Below are 20,018 nucleotides of genomic sequence, written 5' to 3' on the forward strand. Positions count from 1 at the left end.
CTGTTTCGGACCACGGCCGCAACCACCTCTTGCCCGCGAACACGTCTTGCGAAATAAGCCCACAAGCCGCGACCCACTTATCCTGCGATCCTCACCCACGAAATGGCCTGGTAGGTTTGGGCGTGATACGGCGGCGGCCTGCCTTCACCCGCGGAAGTAATTTAATGTTTCTTATGTAATTTAATGTTTCTTATGTCATATTTAAACAAAAGTAAAATTTTATAAAATTAGCTTTAAAAATATTTTAGAAAATAAATCCAAAACTATTAGTAATTAACAATTATCTATATTTTATAACTTAATAATCCATGTTTTATCATAAATCCAGGTTTTTCTTTATCTTAACTACCACAACACCTTTTTATAGTATAAACTCATGCTTTTATTATGCCCTTGATCTTAAATAAAATGATGCCCTAGATTTTTGAAATTATTTTGCTGCCCTAATCAAACGTTTCTTTTTCTATAACTGAGGCACAAGCCTGTGTACAAAGCTAAAAACTTGTATCTTCGAACCTCCGATATTTTCCGGTAAATCTAATTAAGATCTCATTCCTCCTAAATTCTGGATACCCAAAATATCTATTAACTCCTATCTGGCCGATTCTTCAATTTTGTGGTCAAATTGGATTGAAGATTTATCAAAATTTATGAGTTAACCTGATACTGCCTCGTATTTCTTTAAAATCTTGAAAATGGTTTGGAACTCCTCTTTATGAGCTTTACAAAAGAAGAGGCTATCGTCCGCAAATAGCAAATGAGATATCGATGGACATGCTCTAGCTACCTTCATTCCCGTTAGTTGTTGCCCTTTCTCCGCCTTTTTTATGTTTGCAATTAAAGCGTTAGTACACAGAATAAATAAATAAGGAGATAAAGGATCTCCTTCTCCCATTGACGTACACCACGATGTGGGACAATGAGACCACATGGTTGACAATTTAGTAGAACCCGATATTGAACCGATGATATGCACTCTATCATTAGTTTAATCCAGTGAAGATCAAAACTCATCTTATGTAGTAAGGCCTTGATAAAATCCAATTCCACTCTATCATATACTTTACTCATGTCCGTTTTAATTGCCATATACTTTCCTTGACATGCCTTATTGGTTCCCTATCCATGGAACATCTCCTGAGTGATAAGAATATTATCAGAAATCAATCGTCCTGAAACAAATGCCGATTGAGTTTCCGATATGAGAGAAGGGAGGCATATTTCAACCGCTGACACAGAACCTTCGAAATAATTTTATACCCCACATTGCATAGACTAATTGGCCTCAGCTCTGTCATCCTTGTGGGTCTCTCCGTCTTTGGAATCATACATATGTTAGTAATATTTAACCTTGAATCCAATTCTCTAGAAACCAGAAAATTATTCACCATATCAACCAGATCATCCTTAATAATATGCCAAGAGTGTTGGAAAAAAGAGTAGTCATGCCATCTGGTCCTGGTGCGTTCTCTGGGTGCATCATAAACAAAGTCTATTTAACCTCAGCTTCGTTTGCAATTCTTAACAATCGTTGATTCATCTGAGGTGTGATACCCGGTGTTACCTCTGTGAGAAAACTATCAAACTCCGATGGTGAAGTGGTACTAAATAGATCTTCAAAATAGTCTATTGCCACCTTTTCCACACCATTATCCTCTGTAATCCAATTTCCCGCAGCATCATGTAGCCCCACAATCCTATTACGAACCCGTCTTTGCTTGGTTAAAGAATGATAAAATTTTGTGTTGAGATCCCCAGATGAGTACCACATATTCCTGCTTTTCTGATGCCAGTAATCCTCTTCATCCTTATATGCATCTTGTAACTTCCTGGATACCTCTAGAATATCCTCATGTGACATGTTGTTGTCTGTTTGTACATCTTCGAGAGTTTTCTGTAAATCATTTATCTTTTCCTTTCCATAAGGATATTATATTTCCGTCATTTAGCAATTTCATAGCGACAATTACTAATTTTTACCACTATACCTTCAGCTTGTCATTCTCTATAATCTGACCATCCCATTGTAATTGATCAACCGGTAAAGATTAGTGCTTATGTTTTCTTTTTTTTTTGGAACCAATTAGTGGTTATGTTTCTTAAGTATTATTAGAACATTTAACGTAATATCTATGTAAATTAGTGATGACATTAGAGCATCTCTAACCCATTTCTCTATAATAGCATTTAGAGGTGAAATTGCTCTAACCAACCTCTATTTTTTCTTCTATAATAGAGATCTCTATTTTTTCCTCTATTCATAGAGAAATAAATAGCATTCTTATATTTTTTACTCTACATTTAGAAATTGCTATTTTAGAGGAATACATTGGAACATATTTCATCTCTATTATAGAGTTCTTCTATTTTAGATGTGAAAATAACAAAATACATCGGAGATGGTCTTAGAAGATAATACATTAGTACTCCCTTCATTATCGAAAGATAAATGTTTTAAAAGTTTATTTTAAAACATACATTTTCAAGTTTTCTATACATTTTTATTTGGTAATAATAAATTAAACTATAAATTTCTAAAATTCAAGTGTATTTATTAAGTAATTTTTGTTTAAAATTATATAAATAGTTGATTATAAAAAATAATATATATAATTAAATTTGATATATTTTTAATATGTGTGAAATTACAAAAGTATTTTTTTAATATGTAGAGTGCTATATATTTGTAAAAATACATCAGAAATCGACAGTATTTCCAATTTTTAAGATTATTTGTATTAATGAAAACATATGAGATGTCCGTAAGTATTCGTAAATATCCGCAAATAACTATTTATTTTTCGGATATTCATTTTTCCGAATATCCGTATTTTTCTGAAGCAAAGCAAATTGAAAAATTAGATATCCGTTACATGCGAAGCAAATCACAAATACCTTCAAAAACCCGGATATCCGATCCGTGTCCATGCCTAATCCCATCTCGGACTCTCGATACTAATTTTATCCGTGGAACACAGAGAACAAGTCGCATGTGACGATTGTATTAAATAAATTATTTATTTATTTACTTTAATTTCTTTTTGTGAAAATTATTTGAAATTTTTACTCTCTATACATTTATTTCACACATTTTGAGTTTCCAATTACACACAAAGACACTTCTCACATGTCACACATTTTTTCTATGGTTAATGTCTTCCATACCCTCAACTAAAGCATAACTACATATTTCTAACTAAACAAACCAAAACTACTTTTCACGCAACCAAACAAAAATTAAATAAACAATTAAAAAAAGAAACATTTATTCTCTCTCCAGGACCACTTTCGATTTACAGATTCACTTTTCCCAATTCTATAACCTTAATTTTTGAAATCCTTTCTTTCTTCTTCCTCAATATCGCATACCACATGGATTCTTAATATTTGCCGCTTGATTTTGCATTTAGCACTCCATCTTTACTTGTTTCGTTCTAATTCTTCGATTTTCGTCTTCAGATCATACTTATTTCGCTCATCTGTCTCGAATCATGATGAAATCAAAGTCAAAGAAGAAAGGGAAGCTTCCTTCGCATCCAGCCACACAGCAAAACGAATTTCAGAGGTTAGTATTTTGTCCTTTTGTACTATCGTTTCATTAACAAAAAAAATTATTTTTCAAATCTCAGATTTTGCTTTAAATTGAAAAATAATTTCGGTTCCTCTTTCAAATATAGGAACCCTTCAACATGATCCCCGTCTCCCCCACGAGATTATTTGCAACTGACAGATACCCCAACAAGCATCTGGACAAGCGTCCACACTTCGTCTGTCCACAACACTTTTGTTTATATCCACATATATATATATATATATATATATATATCTTCATTTTGTGTAAGCCTCTTTCATCTAAGTTCTTTGTAACATCTTTAGTTCATGGATACCATTTTAATTGTTGTATCTTCTTCCTTTAATTCTAACTAGTTTTGTGTACATATATGTACATTCCTTTCTGTCCACGCATACATGTCTCTATTTACCGTCCACACGTTTTCCGTCTATGTTGACATATTTTTTGTATAAATTTTAAATAGAAAAATATATATGTGAAAATAGATGTTAAAACGTAGAGAAAAAAATTGTAATTTATTGTAGAAATTATTTTTATAAATAAACTACCAGAATAACTACTATAAAGAAACCAACTTCTAACTAAAAAAACACTAACTAAACTAGACTTAACGAAATACACAACCACCACGTCAAACACATTTTACTAGGCAGAGCGCATTGGATAGAAATAAAACCAAATTTATTTTGGTCCCCATTAACTAGACACAAAACGCCAAAACTTTTTTTCTTGTTTTAGTTAAGCCAGCGAGGGGTGTATATGTCCAGCAGTTGCCGGCCGTAAGGAGAAAGTGCATCTCCAGCACAAAGTGTTCTAATGTGTAAAGAAAGACAAAAATGCGTCCCATTAGGTAATGCACTCAAATTATTTTCTAATATGCTAGCAAAAAATTATTCTTTTTGTTGGAAAAGTGTTTGAGTAAATATCGGCCTGGTGGTGGTTAACATTAATTTATCTCCAAATACGACTATTTGATATAAATCAACCATCGTCCCCGCGTTCTTTCCCTAGCAATTTTAAGCTATGCAGTCTACGATAAGGTATTAAGTTTTAATCTAAATAAGAAAAATAAGTTACAATATGAAATCTATCCTAATATCTTTTATCCTCCTTAAGTTAGAGCGTACATATCTAATTTAGAATACATACATTGTATTCTGATAGTTTTTTTGGTAAACTTCTATTCTGATAGTTCCCACACTTTAGTACAATATTTTTTTTTGGTAGCCCTTTTTTCAAAAAAAAAAAAATATTTTTTTTTGGTAAAACTTGAGTAAAATATTTACGAATTAATAACCGATGGCGATGCAACTTCATAGCCTGAATGACATCTTTACCTATTTCATCTTGTATGTAACATTTGGTTTCAGTGATACCTTTGACTAGAATATGACACGTTGTCACGTTATTTAGATCCATATATAAAACCAAAATGTTATATATATATATATATATATGTACAAAGTTCAAAAAATATATATATATATATATGTACACACAAACAAAATTCTGATTACAATTTGGCAACGACGACCTACGTAGACATTGGGAACAAGTTGGAAAACACTTTTCATTAATCGCATAAAAATACCATGTTAAACAATGGCAATTCACAATGCTCGTCGGTAGTACCACTTCAATTCTGAAGTTTTTTCGGTTCTTTTTATGTTTTGTTTTTGTTTTCCATCCGTAAATTTTAATTATTCCTTATTATATATGTTTTGAAATTTTCACACTCAAAAATATATTAAATTTTAATTATAAATATATTTTATGTGATTATATATTTTCATAATTTTAAACCAATAAAAAATCAATAAATATAATTAAGTTTATCGAAGTTAATAATTTATTACATTAACAAAAATGTATAGAAAACATAAAATATAATTATTTAAGAAAAACCGTTTTTGTATAACATGTATATTTTGTATAAAGTAATCGCATATTTTCTGTATAGTCAAGAGAGTGAGATAGTAATATAGCTAAACAGCACTTTGACCAAAAAAAAAAAAAAAAAGCTAAACAGCACATGTGATCCAACAGATTAACGGATCCGTGAAGTTTTCTTTCTCACTGTCCGCTGCTGTGCACACTCGAGCTCGAATACTGTGCACACTTAACGTATCCACGTTTATTCTTATCCTGCACCCAAACATCTGTTTTTAGAAAAAAGAATGTGATTCCTCTGTACATACAGACATGGTCAAATCCACCACGTTAGAAGTGATGAGCCACCGACATGTAACCGCGTTTCCCATGTGACCCACTTTTTGCCGTTTATCTATTTTTATCACACTTTAAAACGCCATTTTTTCTTTGATACTCCATCTCAAAAAGTGATGCTTTGACATTTTCACAAGGTTAAATAATAATTTAACTTTTTAATTAATTACATATATCTGACTAATAATATTTGAGATAAATAAAACTATTTATAAATCATTTTTTTATCGGCAATTATTTATAAATCAATGTATTTATAATTAATATTAAATTGAAAGTTGCATTAAAATTATAAAATTATTTTTTTGTGTAACAAAAAGATATATTAAAATGACACTTAAAAAAAACAGTAGGGATACTATTTATATTAGGGTCTAACAAAATATCCACAAAATCTGATCTGATATATTATTTGTTTCTATTCAACCAAAAATAGAATATCCTAACTTTACGAATCAAAAAAATACTAAAATTTAATATCCATTAAATATATAGCGAATCACAAATACTAATATTTATAAAGGAAAATCTCACTATAACTTTGATTCTATATTTTGTCTCATTATACATTTGATTATTTTTAATAGAAATTAACCTTATGACTCTGAAATGTAATTCATAAATTACAGTTTATGTTTTATTTATTTAAGCTTCTCTAAAACGTAAAAAGAAAATTAGAATCCTTTATATACTAACGCATAAGTCAATTTACAAATAAAAATTTTACATGTGGAAAATCTTTTCTAAAAAAATAAAAAAAATTGATGATTAAAAGAAAAATCTTTCAATCCCTGATTTTAAGCAATTAAATTTTATTTTTTTTGTGAAAATAAATTTAATCTGCGATTAAAGCAGTTGACCATGATTTTAAACTGTTTTCTTCTCGTAAATATTTTAAATCTACTGAAATTTTTTATCTTCTTTATCAGCAAAAACAAAACAACGTATTCTTTTTTCTCTACTAAATTTTCAGTTTTGTTTTCCACCGGTTTCTCTATGTCCTCTTTCTTCCTTTTTATGCACCAATTCAAAACTTTTTTTGTTATTCATCTCTTGGATTAATACTTAAAGTCCACCACGGCAGGATTTTAGATCATAACGTAACAGTTGATTACAGTTGTCTTTGAACCTTTTTCAAAGCATAAAGTGGATTGTGACAGTGGAGTTTTAATCACATTAGAAAAGATTGATACTTGTATGGTGATTCTGAAGAAATTGATACAAATACAATGATTATGAAAAGAGTATAGGTTTTAGATCACTTTAGTATAGCTAACTTAGAAGATTCCTTTATCAATTAATTTACAGGTCATGGTTTGGAGAGATCGGGTGGAGCATAAACACAATTATTCTGGTGAAAAGCTAATAACTACATTCATGCAGTTATCTTCCACTTTACTAAAGGGACAAGCCTCAAGCATTGGCCTGACGAATAAGGTTTGCATATTTTTCACTTTTTACTATGTTCCCTTCCCAAATTTTGATTTATGGATGAATGTTTACTTCGTTGAAATTTGAAACAATATTTTTTCAGTAGTCATAACTGCAATTAACTTTGACAATAACACTTTTACAAGGTCGACTATGGCAATTTTTCACCAAGACATAACAATTCATTATAATTTGATAAAAAGCATATTAAAGTTGTAAATTTTAATCTTATAAAACAAACTATAAAATGAGTAATGTTGGTTAATTTTGTTTTGAATGTGTGGTATTCAAAAATATGTTAGGTAAAGTAAAAATGTCAATGAAATCGATATTTTAAACTGTAAAAAAAATTTGTTACAAAAATAAAACTGTAAAAAAGTATAACAGTAAATTTATTGGGTTAACCAGATCCAAATTTATATTAAGATACATTAAGTTTTTGTTAATTTTGAAGGAAATCATTGAAAAAGGTTAATGGATCAAATAAAGTATTAACTATATTATATATTTTGTTATAGATTTTATTTATCTTTTTAAAATCCTACAAACATGTACCATCTTATAATAATATGAGTTATTGCTGTACTTTTTCAATTGTTTTATTTTAGTGCAACACTGCTAATATTATGTGTCACTCTTCAGATATATTTTTGCAGGACAATATATTCTGATTGAAAATTATGAAAGTGTTTAAATAATTTTAAAACAGCTAATTGACCGTCGGTAGCGGGGCGGTAATAATAGTATATATTATTTTGTCATCAATATACATACTCAACTAAAACTCGGCGAGCCAAAATTATATTTTAGAAAACCTAGATCAGCAAGTACAATATTTCTTAAATAGTTATTGTATAGTTAAACATGTTGAGAATTCACATGATTTTTAATATATTTTCCTGAGATGTATAATTTTGATAGTTATTTTCATTAATATAAGCGTAATTATGTCAAGTATTGACAAATTAATACAAAATTATATATGAATAAATTTATTCTCAATATGGCCTGATTGGTAATTTCTTTATCTATAAAAATGTTAGATCTGATGTGTTATATACATGCATATAAGTTTTGTAATACTTTTAGTCACTAAATTAATTATTTCGTTATTACATTTTTTAAAAGCGCGTAGTTTTTAAAAAAATGTAAAGAAATATCATTATTTTATACTAAATTTTTCATTTTCATTTTTAAATTTTATTATATTTTTTTTTACGGATCAAATTGTATATCTATTAAAAGTATGTATATTTGTTAAAAATACCAATTTTTAGAGAGAAATTACCACAAATACTACATTCATAGTACCACTTTTCATGTCTACACTAATCACTTTTACTTTCACTTTTAATGAATGGTAGAAGACATTTATACCCTTAGGGTTAACTAATCTAGACTTAGGGTTTAGAGTTAAGGGGTGGGGTAAGGTTTTTGGAATATGAAATTTAGTATTCTAATAAATATATATATAAATACTAAAAAATATATTAAAAAAATTCGAAAATAGTTTCAAACATAATTTTTCGATTTTCAAAAAGAAAATTTGAAAACAAAAATTCGAAAAAGACATTTATAAAAAAAGTTTGAATTTGAAAAAGTATAATTCGAAAACATAAATTTTTTAGTGTTTATTTATTTAAATAATGATTTATTATATATATACAGTAAAACCTCTATAAATTAATAATGTTGGGACTTTGAAATTTTATTAATTTACAGAGATATTAATTTACAAAAGTTTTCTTATTTAGATTTCTTGTTTTAAGATATATTTATTATAAGATAAGAAAAGTATTTGATTTTAGTGTATAGACATTAATTGTTATTTTTTCAAATTTGACATTTATCTTAATTTTATTATATTATTTGGTATATATAATATATATTGCATAGAACATAAAATGTGGTTTTAGATATAATATTACTAGATTTCATCAAAAATATTTTAAGTGTTAAGAAAATATTAAAATAATTCATTTGTGAATATAAAAAAATAATATAATGATAGGTTCTACTTATATAAAATATGTATACATATAAATTATTTATTTATAATTTTAATGGGACCGTATGTTTACATAGAATTTTCTAAAAAAATTATTATCTTATTATTTTATCGATTCGTGTCAAATTTTGAACCGGGCCAAGTTGAGACCGGTAAAATTTATTAATTTATAGAGATTATTAATTTAAAGAGTATTAATTATAGATGTTCTACTGTATATAGAACAAGAGTATAAAAGTTTTTTGCCACTTAATGAAGAAAATATTTTTGAAAATATCTCTTTAGTGGTGGTAAAAATGAAAAGTGGTACCATGAAAATGGTAAACATGAAATTTTTGGTTATGTGCCTACGCTCCCACCCCTACTTTATATAGCAGATCCATCAAATTATGTTCGGACAAAAACGCAAAAACCAATAATTATCTAGCGGTCTTGAATCCAAAACCAAAAAAATAACATGTATTATGGCACATACAACGACACAATAGACGCCAATACGTGTGTGTATTTTATGCAGTCATTGTAGACTTGTAGTGTATGAACATGCATTTGTTGCATGTAAAATACGTATACACTACACACCACGATGGCATAGGATGCGAGCCGATAGTGCAATTAATTAGCTTCTGATTTTCTGGCTGATTAAGTAGTTAATAAACCACTTTAATAAAAATGTCATTAAGAAACCTACCTTAATGTTTAATTCACATTTATTAGCTCGGGCGATTAGATCAATCACTCTGATACTACTTTTTTTTTTTACAACTCTGATACTACTCTCTATATTTCGCAAAAAATGTCACTTAGACATTTTTTACACATTAAAAAATGATTAAAATATATTTAAGTTTTTATAATTATACATATTCAAATAATAGTATTTGAGATAAATAAAATTATTTATAAAATCAATGCATTTGTAATTAATATTAAGCCGATAGTTGTATTTAAATTCTAAAATGATACATTTTTGTAACAAGAAAAAATGTTATAATGACATTTTTTAAAAACAAAAGAATTATATGTCTATTTCGTTATCTCTTTGGTTTAGTAACCAAAATATACCAGTCTAGTTTTAACTTGAATCGCAAATAAACTACACTTAATTTTCACCATATATATATATTCATTGAAAAAGAAAAACATTTCTTTGATGTACATCTCGCTTTACTCCAAAATATAGTATAGTTGATTAATTTTGCTAATACTTCAAAACATTTATGATAACTGTAAACTGGATAATATATAGAAGTGGCCACGTAATATAGTTAAAACCTAGGTTGCATGGAATTGGAAACGGATACGCGGAAATGAAATGTTTCGAAATGTGGAAACGTGGAAACGGATATCACGTGATTTTAAAATTTTTAGGAATGGAAACGTTTATATGCATATATATATATATATATATACACACATACATATATTATTAACATGTGAGTACATTTGTTCTTAATGTTTGGTCTATCTAAGAATATAAATCAACAAATAACAATTTTATGTTAAATATACGAAAATGAAACAAGTAATACTTAGACATCAAAATCGTATTAAAATTTTAAAATAGCAGATATCAAATACTTAAATATTAAGTAGCTTAACTCAAAATAAAGATACAATTTATAAAATTTATTTAAAAAGTTTATTTCATGTTTCCAAAACAAAATCACCAGTTTCCAAAACAGAATCACGAGTTTCCAAAGTATAAACGTAAGTTTCCTTTGAGTTTCCAAAATGAAATTTTCAAAAAATGAGTTTCTAATAAGTTTCCACAAATTTCCAAGAGATTCCAATTGCGAAACGATCCTGAAACGTGAAACAGACTTTTATCCGAGTTTCTATACAACCTAGGTTAAAACATTATCAGAAGAAGAATAGTTGTTAATGTTTAATAACTTTAGTTGTAAGAGTAAACACAATAAATTAAGACATGCCATTAAGATGAAAATGGACATTGCAAATACAAAAAAAAATATTTTCTGTTAGTTTAGTCAATAGAAGTATGCCTTTCCCCAAACACAATAAATTACAAACATGGAAGGGTACATGTTGTCTCTTTGCACATTGGAATGTTGTTGAGCAACCTGATCCCATTTTATTCATGGATTTTTACATTCTTCCAATAAAATTCATAAATTTACCTGGCTTTATACTCGTAACTCGTGCGTTGTCATTTACGTGATAGTTATCTGAACCATGCGTAGTATCTTTCTCCACGACGAGTACAAACATATGCAAAAATGTAAACAAAACTTTCGTTCGTATCCAAGAAGTTACAAAATTCCTCATTATGGCCTCTTCCACTTTATTTAATTTACGATACATGCATATTTATAAATACATTAAATAAATATGCATGAGCCATCAAATAACTCATAACTATACTATAATTAAAATTTTAAATGAAGTAAAAATACGAAACCATTAAAGAAGAAATGCACAGTAAGTAGGATTTAAAAAAAAATACGAACTTTGCCTGGTATAGACGTATTAGAGCATGATTATTGGAGTTATTAGAGTGATATTCTTAGCGGAATATAAGAACCCGTCTCTTAACTTTTAACTAAAAAAACTAAAAACCGGTTTTTAAATAAAAGTTTTAAGAGCCGGTTCTTAAATTTTTTAGTTAAAAGTTAAAACATGGATTTTTATATTCTGATAAGAACTCTACTCTAAGAACCTCCAATAATCATGCTGTTACCTCGGAAGTTAACCTTATCGTGATTGGCGTGTACAAGTGGGCAACTGGTCTCCTACCAATGCGTTTGCTAATAAATGATCGTGATTTTTGCATATAAAATATCTTCTTCTTTTTTTTTAATTCTGTCAAGCATTGATTTTTGGATGAGAAGACAAACCTATATATGTTGAAAAAAAAAACAAACCGAAAACATGCACACTCTGTTCTATAATCCAAATTCTGATCGGAAGGGCATATCCTAAACCGGCCAATTTTTTTTTTCTCATAGCATTTATCATGTGTTTTTTGTAGTTATTCAAAGTTTAGCTATCAACTCTATTTTATATAATAAAAAACTTATCATTGTATTCATTCGTATATATATATAACACGTGGCATACTATGATCTATCAGGAACTAATAATTTTGAAATCACAGCTGAGTAATGGACTGGCAAACTAAAATTGATAATGAAGAAATTAATAAACTTAAATAAAAAGCAACGCAAAATAAACCAAATTTGATATCAAAATATTCAGTTTGATAAAACAACATGAACTAGTGTCGTTTAGCCACGGTAGTTCGCATGCCGTTACGATGATACTTATAATTCAAAGATAATTAACAAAAATAAAAGGGTAATATATTTTTTGTTGTTTACTGAAATTCACGATGTTCACGTAAATGTCATTAAGGCTATAAAACAAATTTCGACATAACGTAAAAAAAATTCACTAACTACCGACAAAATAACCTTTAACAAAAGCTTGTGAGACACTCAGCGCAAAGTAAGTATCATAGGTAGAATTATATTACTCCATTAGGCATCTCAGGGTTTAAATTTGTCAACTATACTAATTAAACATTTTCCTAATTTTTCAGTCGAATTACTCAAATTAAATTCGAAGAGTCAATAAATATAATTTGTTTTTATGCACCGCCAAATGTTTCATGGGAAGAAAGAGAAAGGTCAACAATTAAATTAAATTTAAGTAAATTAAACACAGCGTGATTTAATTACATGATAGAAATTAGACATGTACCCATGTGAAGCTTCTCTTCTTTTTCCCTTAAATACGACGGGTCATAACCCAAAAATAAAATAAAATAAAATACAGAGAAGATTTTCCATTTTCTATTAATTCAACGCGAGAGAGTAGAGATTATTCCACTAACTTATTTATTTCTGTATGTTTATAAAAAAAAAAAAATGGTAATCGAGAGCCTTGCCAACGGAATCATTTCTTAAACTGAGATAATTATTTTTTGTTAATAAATTCAGTTCTCAGGAGCACTGTCGAGATTAGATCCATACACGACGCTTGCTGCTGCTTCTGCTTCACTCTCCTTCACACTCTCTAGCTTCATCTCGTAGATATATATCATATAGAGAGATACAGAGCTCATATCTCTCTCTATATCTCGAAGAAGATTAAAGATTCATTCGTTTTGTAAATACAGTTTGTATCTTCTGCTCCAAGAACACGAGGGAGTAACAAAAAACAAGGTGTCGTGTCTTCTCCACTCTGTTTTTTTTTTTTTTTCTTGTTTTGATTCGATTCGATTGTGGTTTAGATTTCGATGTTTTCTGACATTCCTCGAGCTGATTCGATCATCTCCCCCCCCCCCCCCCCCTCAGAATTCATGGATCTGCGGATGCTTAATTCGAGCGGCAGGCAGAGATCCGAATCTTTATTATTGTTTACAGTTTCAGTAATTTTCAGTCAGAAACATTAGTTTCCATCATCAGATCGATTAGCTTTGTCCGAATCTCTTCTAGTTTCATCTGATTAGAGTTTTACTTTTCGTTATAACAGTGATCTTTCAACATGTCTTCGATGCCACTACAACGTGGCATCTCAGGAGGAGTACGAGTTTCCGACAGCGCTGACGATCTACGAGACTCTCAAATGAAAGACAAAACAGACTTGATCAGAGGCCGTTCTACAACAGACAGCAGCAGCTTAACCTTACGGTTTCCTTTCGCTTTCCTCTTCACCAACAATACTCAATCCCCTTCCAAAACCGGCGACAACGGCAGTGATCCGAGGAGCAGGCACAGATTGGTTCTCCTCTTTCTCAAGATCAGTTTGGTTCTCATCGTTGTTCTCGCCTTAGCCGGTTCCTTCTGGTGGACGCTTTCGATCTCGGCGTCACCGAGAGGTGGTCATGTGTATCATAACTACAGGAGGTTGCAGGAGCAGCTCGTTTCGGATTTATTGGATATTGGGGAGATCTCTATTGGTCCCAGCAGGTGGAAAGAGTTGGAGTATTGTGATGTAGAAGCTGAGAACTATGTTCCTTGCTTTAATGTCTCTGAGAGTCTTGAGATGGGTTACACCAACGGTGATGAAAACGATCGGTTTTGTGGGTCTGGTTCGAAACAGGAGTGTTTGGTTTTGCCGCCTGTGGATTATAAGGTTCCTCTTAGGTGGCCGACGGGTAAAGATGTTATCTGGTTTCGTAATGTTAAGATTACTGCTAATGAAGTCTTGACTTCTGGTAGTATCAACAAGAGGTGATGATGATGCATTGCTGATATAGTTGATTTGATTGGTTTAATTGCTAAAGCTTTGGGTTTTGTTTTTTTACAGGATGATGATGATGGATGATGATCAGATATCTTTTCGTTCTGCGTCTCCTATGTTTGATGAGGTTGAAGATTATTCCCATCAGATTGCTCAAATGATTGGGATTAAGAATGATAACTTCATTGAAGCTGGTGTAAGTCAACATACTCTCATCTTTTATTATCCCTCTCAGCTCAGATTCTTATATGGTATTTTTATTCTTGGTTTTGTTTCAGGTGAGAACTATATTGGATATTGGATGTGGTTATGGTAGCTTTGGGGCACATCTACTCTCAAAACAGCTTTTAACCATGTGCATAGCAAACTATGAAGCGTCAGGTAGCCAAGTCCAGCTAACACTTGAGAGGGGCTTACCTGCGATGATTGCTTCTTTTGTATCAAAGCAATTGCCATATCCTTCTCTTTCCTTTGATATGTTGCATTGCTCAACGTGTGGTATTGATTGGGACCAGAAAGGTAACACTTCAGAATGATTTTGATTCCCATTTTCCTTGGAGGACCTGGCCTTGATGTAAGTTTGAATTCCTCTGTGTACAGATGGGCTTCTCCTTGTAGAAGTCGATAGAGTTCTGAAGCCAGGAGGCTATTTTGTGTGGACATCGCCCCTCACAAATGCTCGTAACAAAGAGGATCTTAAAAGATGGAACTTTGTTCATGATTTTGCTGAAAGCATCTGTTGGACTCTTTTGTCTCAGCAAGACAAGACAGTTGTCTGGAAAAAGACAATCAAAACCAAATGTTACAGTGCACGGTCAGTGAAACACACACCATCCCTTATATGAACTACATATTTATCAAGTCTTCTTACATTAAGATGTTGTATAAACAGGAAGCCTGGGGTTGGTCCTTCTGTGTGTTCCAAAGGACACGACGTCGAGTCTCCTTATTACAGACCGCTTCAGATGTGTCTTGGTGGAACACGTAGCCGTAGGTGGATTCCCATTGAAGGCAGGACAAGATGGCCTAGCCGGTCTAACATGAACAAGACTGAACTTTCACTCTATGGTTAGTCTCTCTTAATATTTTAATTATTTTATGTTTTGTTGAGAACCTCTCCCTCATACAGTAGAAACTTTTATAAACTAATATTCGATAAATTAATAAACACTATAAATTACCTCTTCCAAAATATTTGAGACACTAGTGGAAGGAGTTCTCAAGTTTTGAGATACTCTCTCAACATTTAACCATTATTTTCTATTTTATATTTTGTTGAGAACCCCTTCCTCATCCTTGCAATGGAAGTTCTCTTAATTACAGTTGCCTTAAGAGTTCATATTTTTCTGTAGCTTGTGTGGTTCTTATTTTGATTCCTGGGGGTGGTTTGATTATAGGTCTTCACCAGGAGGTGGTTGGAGAAGATGCTGAGAACTGGAAAGTAAATGTAAGAGAATACTGGTCACTCTTGTCTCCTCTGATATTCTCTGATCACCCCAAGAGACCCGGCGACGAAGACCCGTCACCCCCTTACAACATGCTAAGAAACGTTTTGGACATGAATGCTCAATACGGTGGCCTCAACTCCGCCTTGTTGGAAGCAAAGAAATCAGTATGGGTCATGAATGTTGTCCCTACAGCTGGACCAAACCACCTCCCAATGATCCTTGACCGTGGCTTTGTCGGAGTTTTGCACGACTGGTGAGAGTCTACTGTTAGATTCTCATTAACACTACGGAATCAGTTTCTCAGCGTTGTTTTTGTAATAACTTTCAGGTGTGAAGCATTCCCGTCTTATCCGAGAACATACGATCTTGTCCACGCAGACAATCTTTTGACTCTTCAGACAAGCAAGCTCCGGAGCTCATGCTCGTTTATGCAAATATTCACAGAGATTGATAGATTACTTCGTCCAGAGGTACACACATTTCTTTACTCTCAAAAGAATAGCACATTTTTAAAGTTTATCATAAAAATGGCACCCAAAGTAAAAAAATCTCCAAAATAGCACCCGTAATCCCACCCATCCCTAAATACTAAATAGTAAACTCTAATCAATAACCCCTAAATCCAAATATTATATAAAAAATATTTTTTAACTTTTAATAAATGCTATTTTTGTGAATGTATTCCCTTTGTGTATTATTTTTGAACAAAATATCGTTTTATTGCTATACAATAAAACAAAACTTTGGAAATGTTATTTGTTTTTGGAGCTATACATACAATAAAGCAAAACTTGGGTGCAGGGATGGGTGATAATCCGAGACACGGCGCAGCTGGTGGAAGCAGCCAGAGCTTTGACAACGCAGTTGAAGTGGGAAGCTAGAGTCATAGAGGTTGAAAGCAGCAGTGAACAGAGACTTCTCGTCTGCCAAAAACCAATCACCAAGAGACAATCAATCTGATCAAGAACAAGGAGGACATAGACACAGGTTTTGTCTACTTTTTTAATTTTATTTTTGTTCCAAGTCTCACATCATTGAACTGTGGTGGCTATACGGGGAAGAAGAAAGGGAGTAAGAAGATGATATATATATATCTCGCCGGGGGGACGCAAGACCGCCGGTGAAGTAACTTTATCTGGTTTCATGAGTTCCCATTTTACAGAATCTAGATTTATTTTTACTTTTGAGGTTTACTATTTTTAAAAATACTTATTATTTATATACAGTGAAAAGAATATGATCCACATTTGTGAAGAAGATGATGTTTATCAAATAAGTTGAAGTTGTATTTTCATTTTCAATATCTTTTAGCAATTTCAAAGGATCAAAAGTAGAACAAAACTATCATTGCATTGTGTTGATGCATGAATGCTCTTGGAATCTATTATCTTCTTGTCATTCTACTTTAAGCACTATCTTCATACACTCGTAGACAAAGTAACTTATTGCAGCAGAAGGCAAGACCTGGAGACATGAAACAAAGTAACAACAATAACATATCAAGCTTTAGAAAATGCACGTTGACTTTGGTAATAATGCGGTATGAACTATTTTGCAAACCTGAAGCAAGCTAGGTAATAGCCCAGCGTATAAAGCAGGGATCCCTCCTCTTTCAATAATATTAATCCCCATAGCCAAAGCATTCAACTTGTCTCTACCAATCTGCATCTGAAGCTGTCGTCTCACTACTTCAAAAGGATACGTAGCTACTTCAGTACAAGCACCTGCTACAGCACCGTACAGAAGAGTTCTAATAGGTCCTAGCTCAAGCTTGTCCAGAGCATTGAGTTCTTGCCCCTGCTGCTTCATGTCTTTCAGTCTTTTCCGGCCTTCCGGTGTATGCAGATAAGATGACTTAAGGATGTCGTAAACGCCGTAGAAAACTGCACCGGACAGAGCCATGCTTGCTATCGATGGGACTAGACCCTTGTAGAGAGACAACAATCCTTCGGTTTGGATCATATACTTGAACGCTCCTGCGATCCCTCCTAAGGCTTCTCCACCCCGAGCCACTAGTTTGGTTCGTATCTAAGCAGTAAAAAGAACACATTTCAATCAAAATGTTCCCACATACATGTTCAGAGTCAGTCCTGAGATTTATAAGACTTAAAAAAAATTACTAAATAATCAATACATATTTTTTTTTCAGTAATCAATTTGTGGGCGAGTGATAGATATTCCCTCTTTTTCAGAAAGAAAGATTTTATAGAGTATATAATAAATGTTTACAATTAAATTTATTGTTTATTTCACTATATATTTTCCAATAACTATCAACCAATAGTATTTAATCAATTCAAATATTTTCAATTAATGTTTCTTGAAAGTATAAATTTATCAACATTAACTACTAAAAGTACCTTAAAATTATAGAAAATCTATTATTTTGGAACAAAAATTAACTCTAGAAAATCCTAGTTTTGGGATCGGAGGGAGTATACATTAACTAACCACTACAATTTTCGGACATGAGACGAATGTTTCATTTCACTATGTTCAGGACCAGTCATGTGCATGATCTTATTGTCCTGACCCTTGTTTTGCTCTAAAGAAAGGCAGTAATGCTTGACCTTTATGTCACTCTAAACACACAAACGTCTAATCTTTGATCTAAAAATGGTCAAACGAAGTAAGAACCTACAGTGTCAAGTGGCTCTAGTTTGGTTCCTATCTACGCAGTAGAAGAACACACTGCAGCCATAATGTTTCCCACATGCATGTTCTTACTGTTACTGCTAAAGTCTCATATTTGATCTAAAAAGAAGTAAGAACCTACAGTGTCAAGAGGCAAGCAGAGAACAGTAGCAGTGATCCCAGCAGCAGCACCAGCAACAAACCTCTCAAAGTTAGTAGCTTCATCGTTCCCAGCGAGTCTAAGCAACTGCTTTCTGTACATATCGTAGGCACAAAAGTTGACGGCTTTGAAAGGAGCCGTCCTGAGAACATTCAGCAAGTTGCCTTTCCAGAACCCTCTGAAGCCTTGCGTGGTCGCAATCGTCTTAGCCACCACCAACAAGTTCCTCTGTTCACCGCGAACTGTGTACTCAAGCTTTAGCCTCTCAAGTGGGGCTAAGAAAGTTCTGACATCAACAACAACAAGATATCAGTGAAAAGTAAAGTCAAATTGTAATGTGTACTAATCGAAAGATGCATACTTTGAAACCATGGCAGCTACAGCACCAGCCCAGAGATGCTTCCGTGTGTTCATGGTCCCGCTTCTCCTCCTCCTCGCTCCATTAGAAACTGTTTTTTCGTCTTTACTCAAGCTTACGGACAGGAAAAGCAAGTTCTTGTCGGAACGGAGACGGGTTTGGTTTCTCCGGTGACCGGTGAAATGCAGAGGCTTTGAGTCTGGGCAAATGCATTTGGAGGAGATGGAGCGGAAGAAGGGAGACGAGAGGTCTGGTGGTTCGAGAAACAAACCTCCTGTGATGAAGAAAGCTTCATTGGATAGGTCGCTGGAGCTGGAGGGAGACGAGGGATCGTGAGGTAAGATGTTGAGTCCTGGCATTTGGATAATGAAGAAGAATATTCTTTAGGATTTGTAGAGGAGAGCTGAGTTGCGGACCGGTCAATTGAGTGGTTTAGGACCGGTCAGACCGTTCATGGGTCGAAGTGGTTGATTTAATTTGTTATAGCACCAAATGGAAAAATAATGTAAAGATAGCAATCAATAGTGAATTCAAAATTCAAAGTTTTCTATAGTTAAACAAAAATGAATTTCAATATCAACGGTAAATCTACTGTGAAAACCCTTTTGATAAAGTAGTTTAATTAAAATTAATTAATATTTTGTATTAAAAACTGATTTCAAATTAAAAAATATAGTCATCAGTTATTTAATCAATAAAAATGTTTTGAAACATATTTAACAAAGTGTAAATAAAAAGTTTATGTGTGGCACCAAAGAAAAAAGTGAAAATACGAATTAATGGTGAATAATTTATAAAAAAGAATTGAATTTTTTTATATTTTTATATGAATTAATTAAATATTTATTAATATTTAAACATTTGAGTTACTCTTTCAAAATTTAATTTATTATTAACTATAGAAATTAATAAAAAAATATTAAACTTTTTCAGCATAGTGAATATGCTTGGGTAAGAAGAACCAAAGCTAA

At 31.8% G+C, this 20,018-nt stretch overlaps 2 protein-coding genes across 2 annotated transcripts; one reads left to right on the forward strand and one right to left on the reverse strand.

The window, feature by feature from the left end:
* The first annotated feature begins 13,062 nt into the window (after positions 1 to 13,062).
* Positions 13,063 to 17,196, forward strand: LOC106381019 (probable pectin methyltransferase QUA2). Its single transcript, XM_013820880.3, has 9 exons — positions 13,063 to 13,426; positions 13,737 to 14,437; positions 14,514 to 14,643; positions 14,726 to 14,966; positions 15,048 to 15,261; positions 15,340 to 15,515; positions 15,845 to 16,148; positions 16,224 to 16,365; positions 16,697 to 17,196. Exons 2-9 carry the CDS (start codon positions 13,749 to 13,751, stop codon positions 16,853 to 16,855), a joined length of 2,055 nt encoding a protein of 684 aa, XP_013676334.1. The 5' UTR covers positions 13,063 to 13,426; positions 13,737 to 13,748; the 3' UTR covers positions 16,856 to 17,196.
* LOC106381020 (probable mitochondrial adenine nucleotide transporter BTL2) lies at positions 17,160 to 19,486 on the reverse strand. Its single transcript, XM_013820881.2, has 4 exons — positions 19,051 to 19,486; positions 18,672 to 18,975; positions 17,456 to 17,923; positions 17,160 to 17,359 (listed from the first exon to the last, which is right to left on the reverse strand). Exons 1-4 carry the CDS (start codon positions 19,404 to 19,406, stop codon positions 17,291 to 17,293), a joined length of 1,197 nt encoding a protein of 398 aa, XP_013676335.1. The 5' UTR covers positions 19,407 to 19,486; the 3' UTR covers positions 17,160 to 17,290.
* Between the last annotated feature and the right edge of the window lie 532 nt (positions 19,487 to 20,018).

This window comes from Brassica napus, chromosome C6 (assembly GCF_020379485.1).
Source record: "Brassica napus cultivar Da-Ae chromosome C6, Da-Ae, whole genome shotgun sequence".
Taxonomy (NCBI): domain Eukaryota; kingdom Viridiplantae; phylum Streptophyta; class Magnoliopsida; order Brassicales; family Brassicaceae; genus Brassica; species Brassica napus.

Coding starts and splice junctions, on each gene's coding strand:
- LOC106381019 (XM_013820880.3), top strand. CDS start 13,749: ATGTCTTCGATGCCACTACAACGTGGCATCTCAGGAGGAGTACGAGTT. Junction 14,967..15,047: donor TATTGATTGGGACCAGAAAG/GTAACACTTCAG, acceptor CTCTGTGTACAG/ATGGGCTTCTCCTTGTAGAA. Junction 15,516..15,844: donor GACTGAACTTTCACTCTATG/GTTAGTCTCTCT, acceptor GTTTGATTATAG/GTCTTCACCAGGAGGTGGTT.
- LOC106381020 (XM_013820881.2), bottom strand. CDS start 19,406: ATGCCAGGACTCAACATCTTACCTCACGATCCCTCGTCTCCCTCCAGC. Junction 17,924..18,671: donor TCTGCTTGCCTCTTGACACT/GTAGGTTCTTAC, acceptor TTTACTGCTTAG/ATACGAACCAAACTAGTGGC. Junction 17,360..17,455: donor TATTACCTAGCTTGCTTCAG/GTTTGCAAAATA, acceptor TCATGTCTCCAG/GTCTTGCCTTCTGCTGCAAT.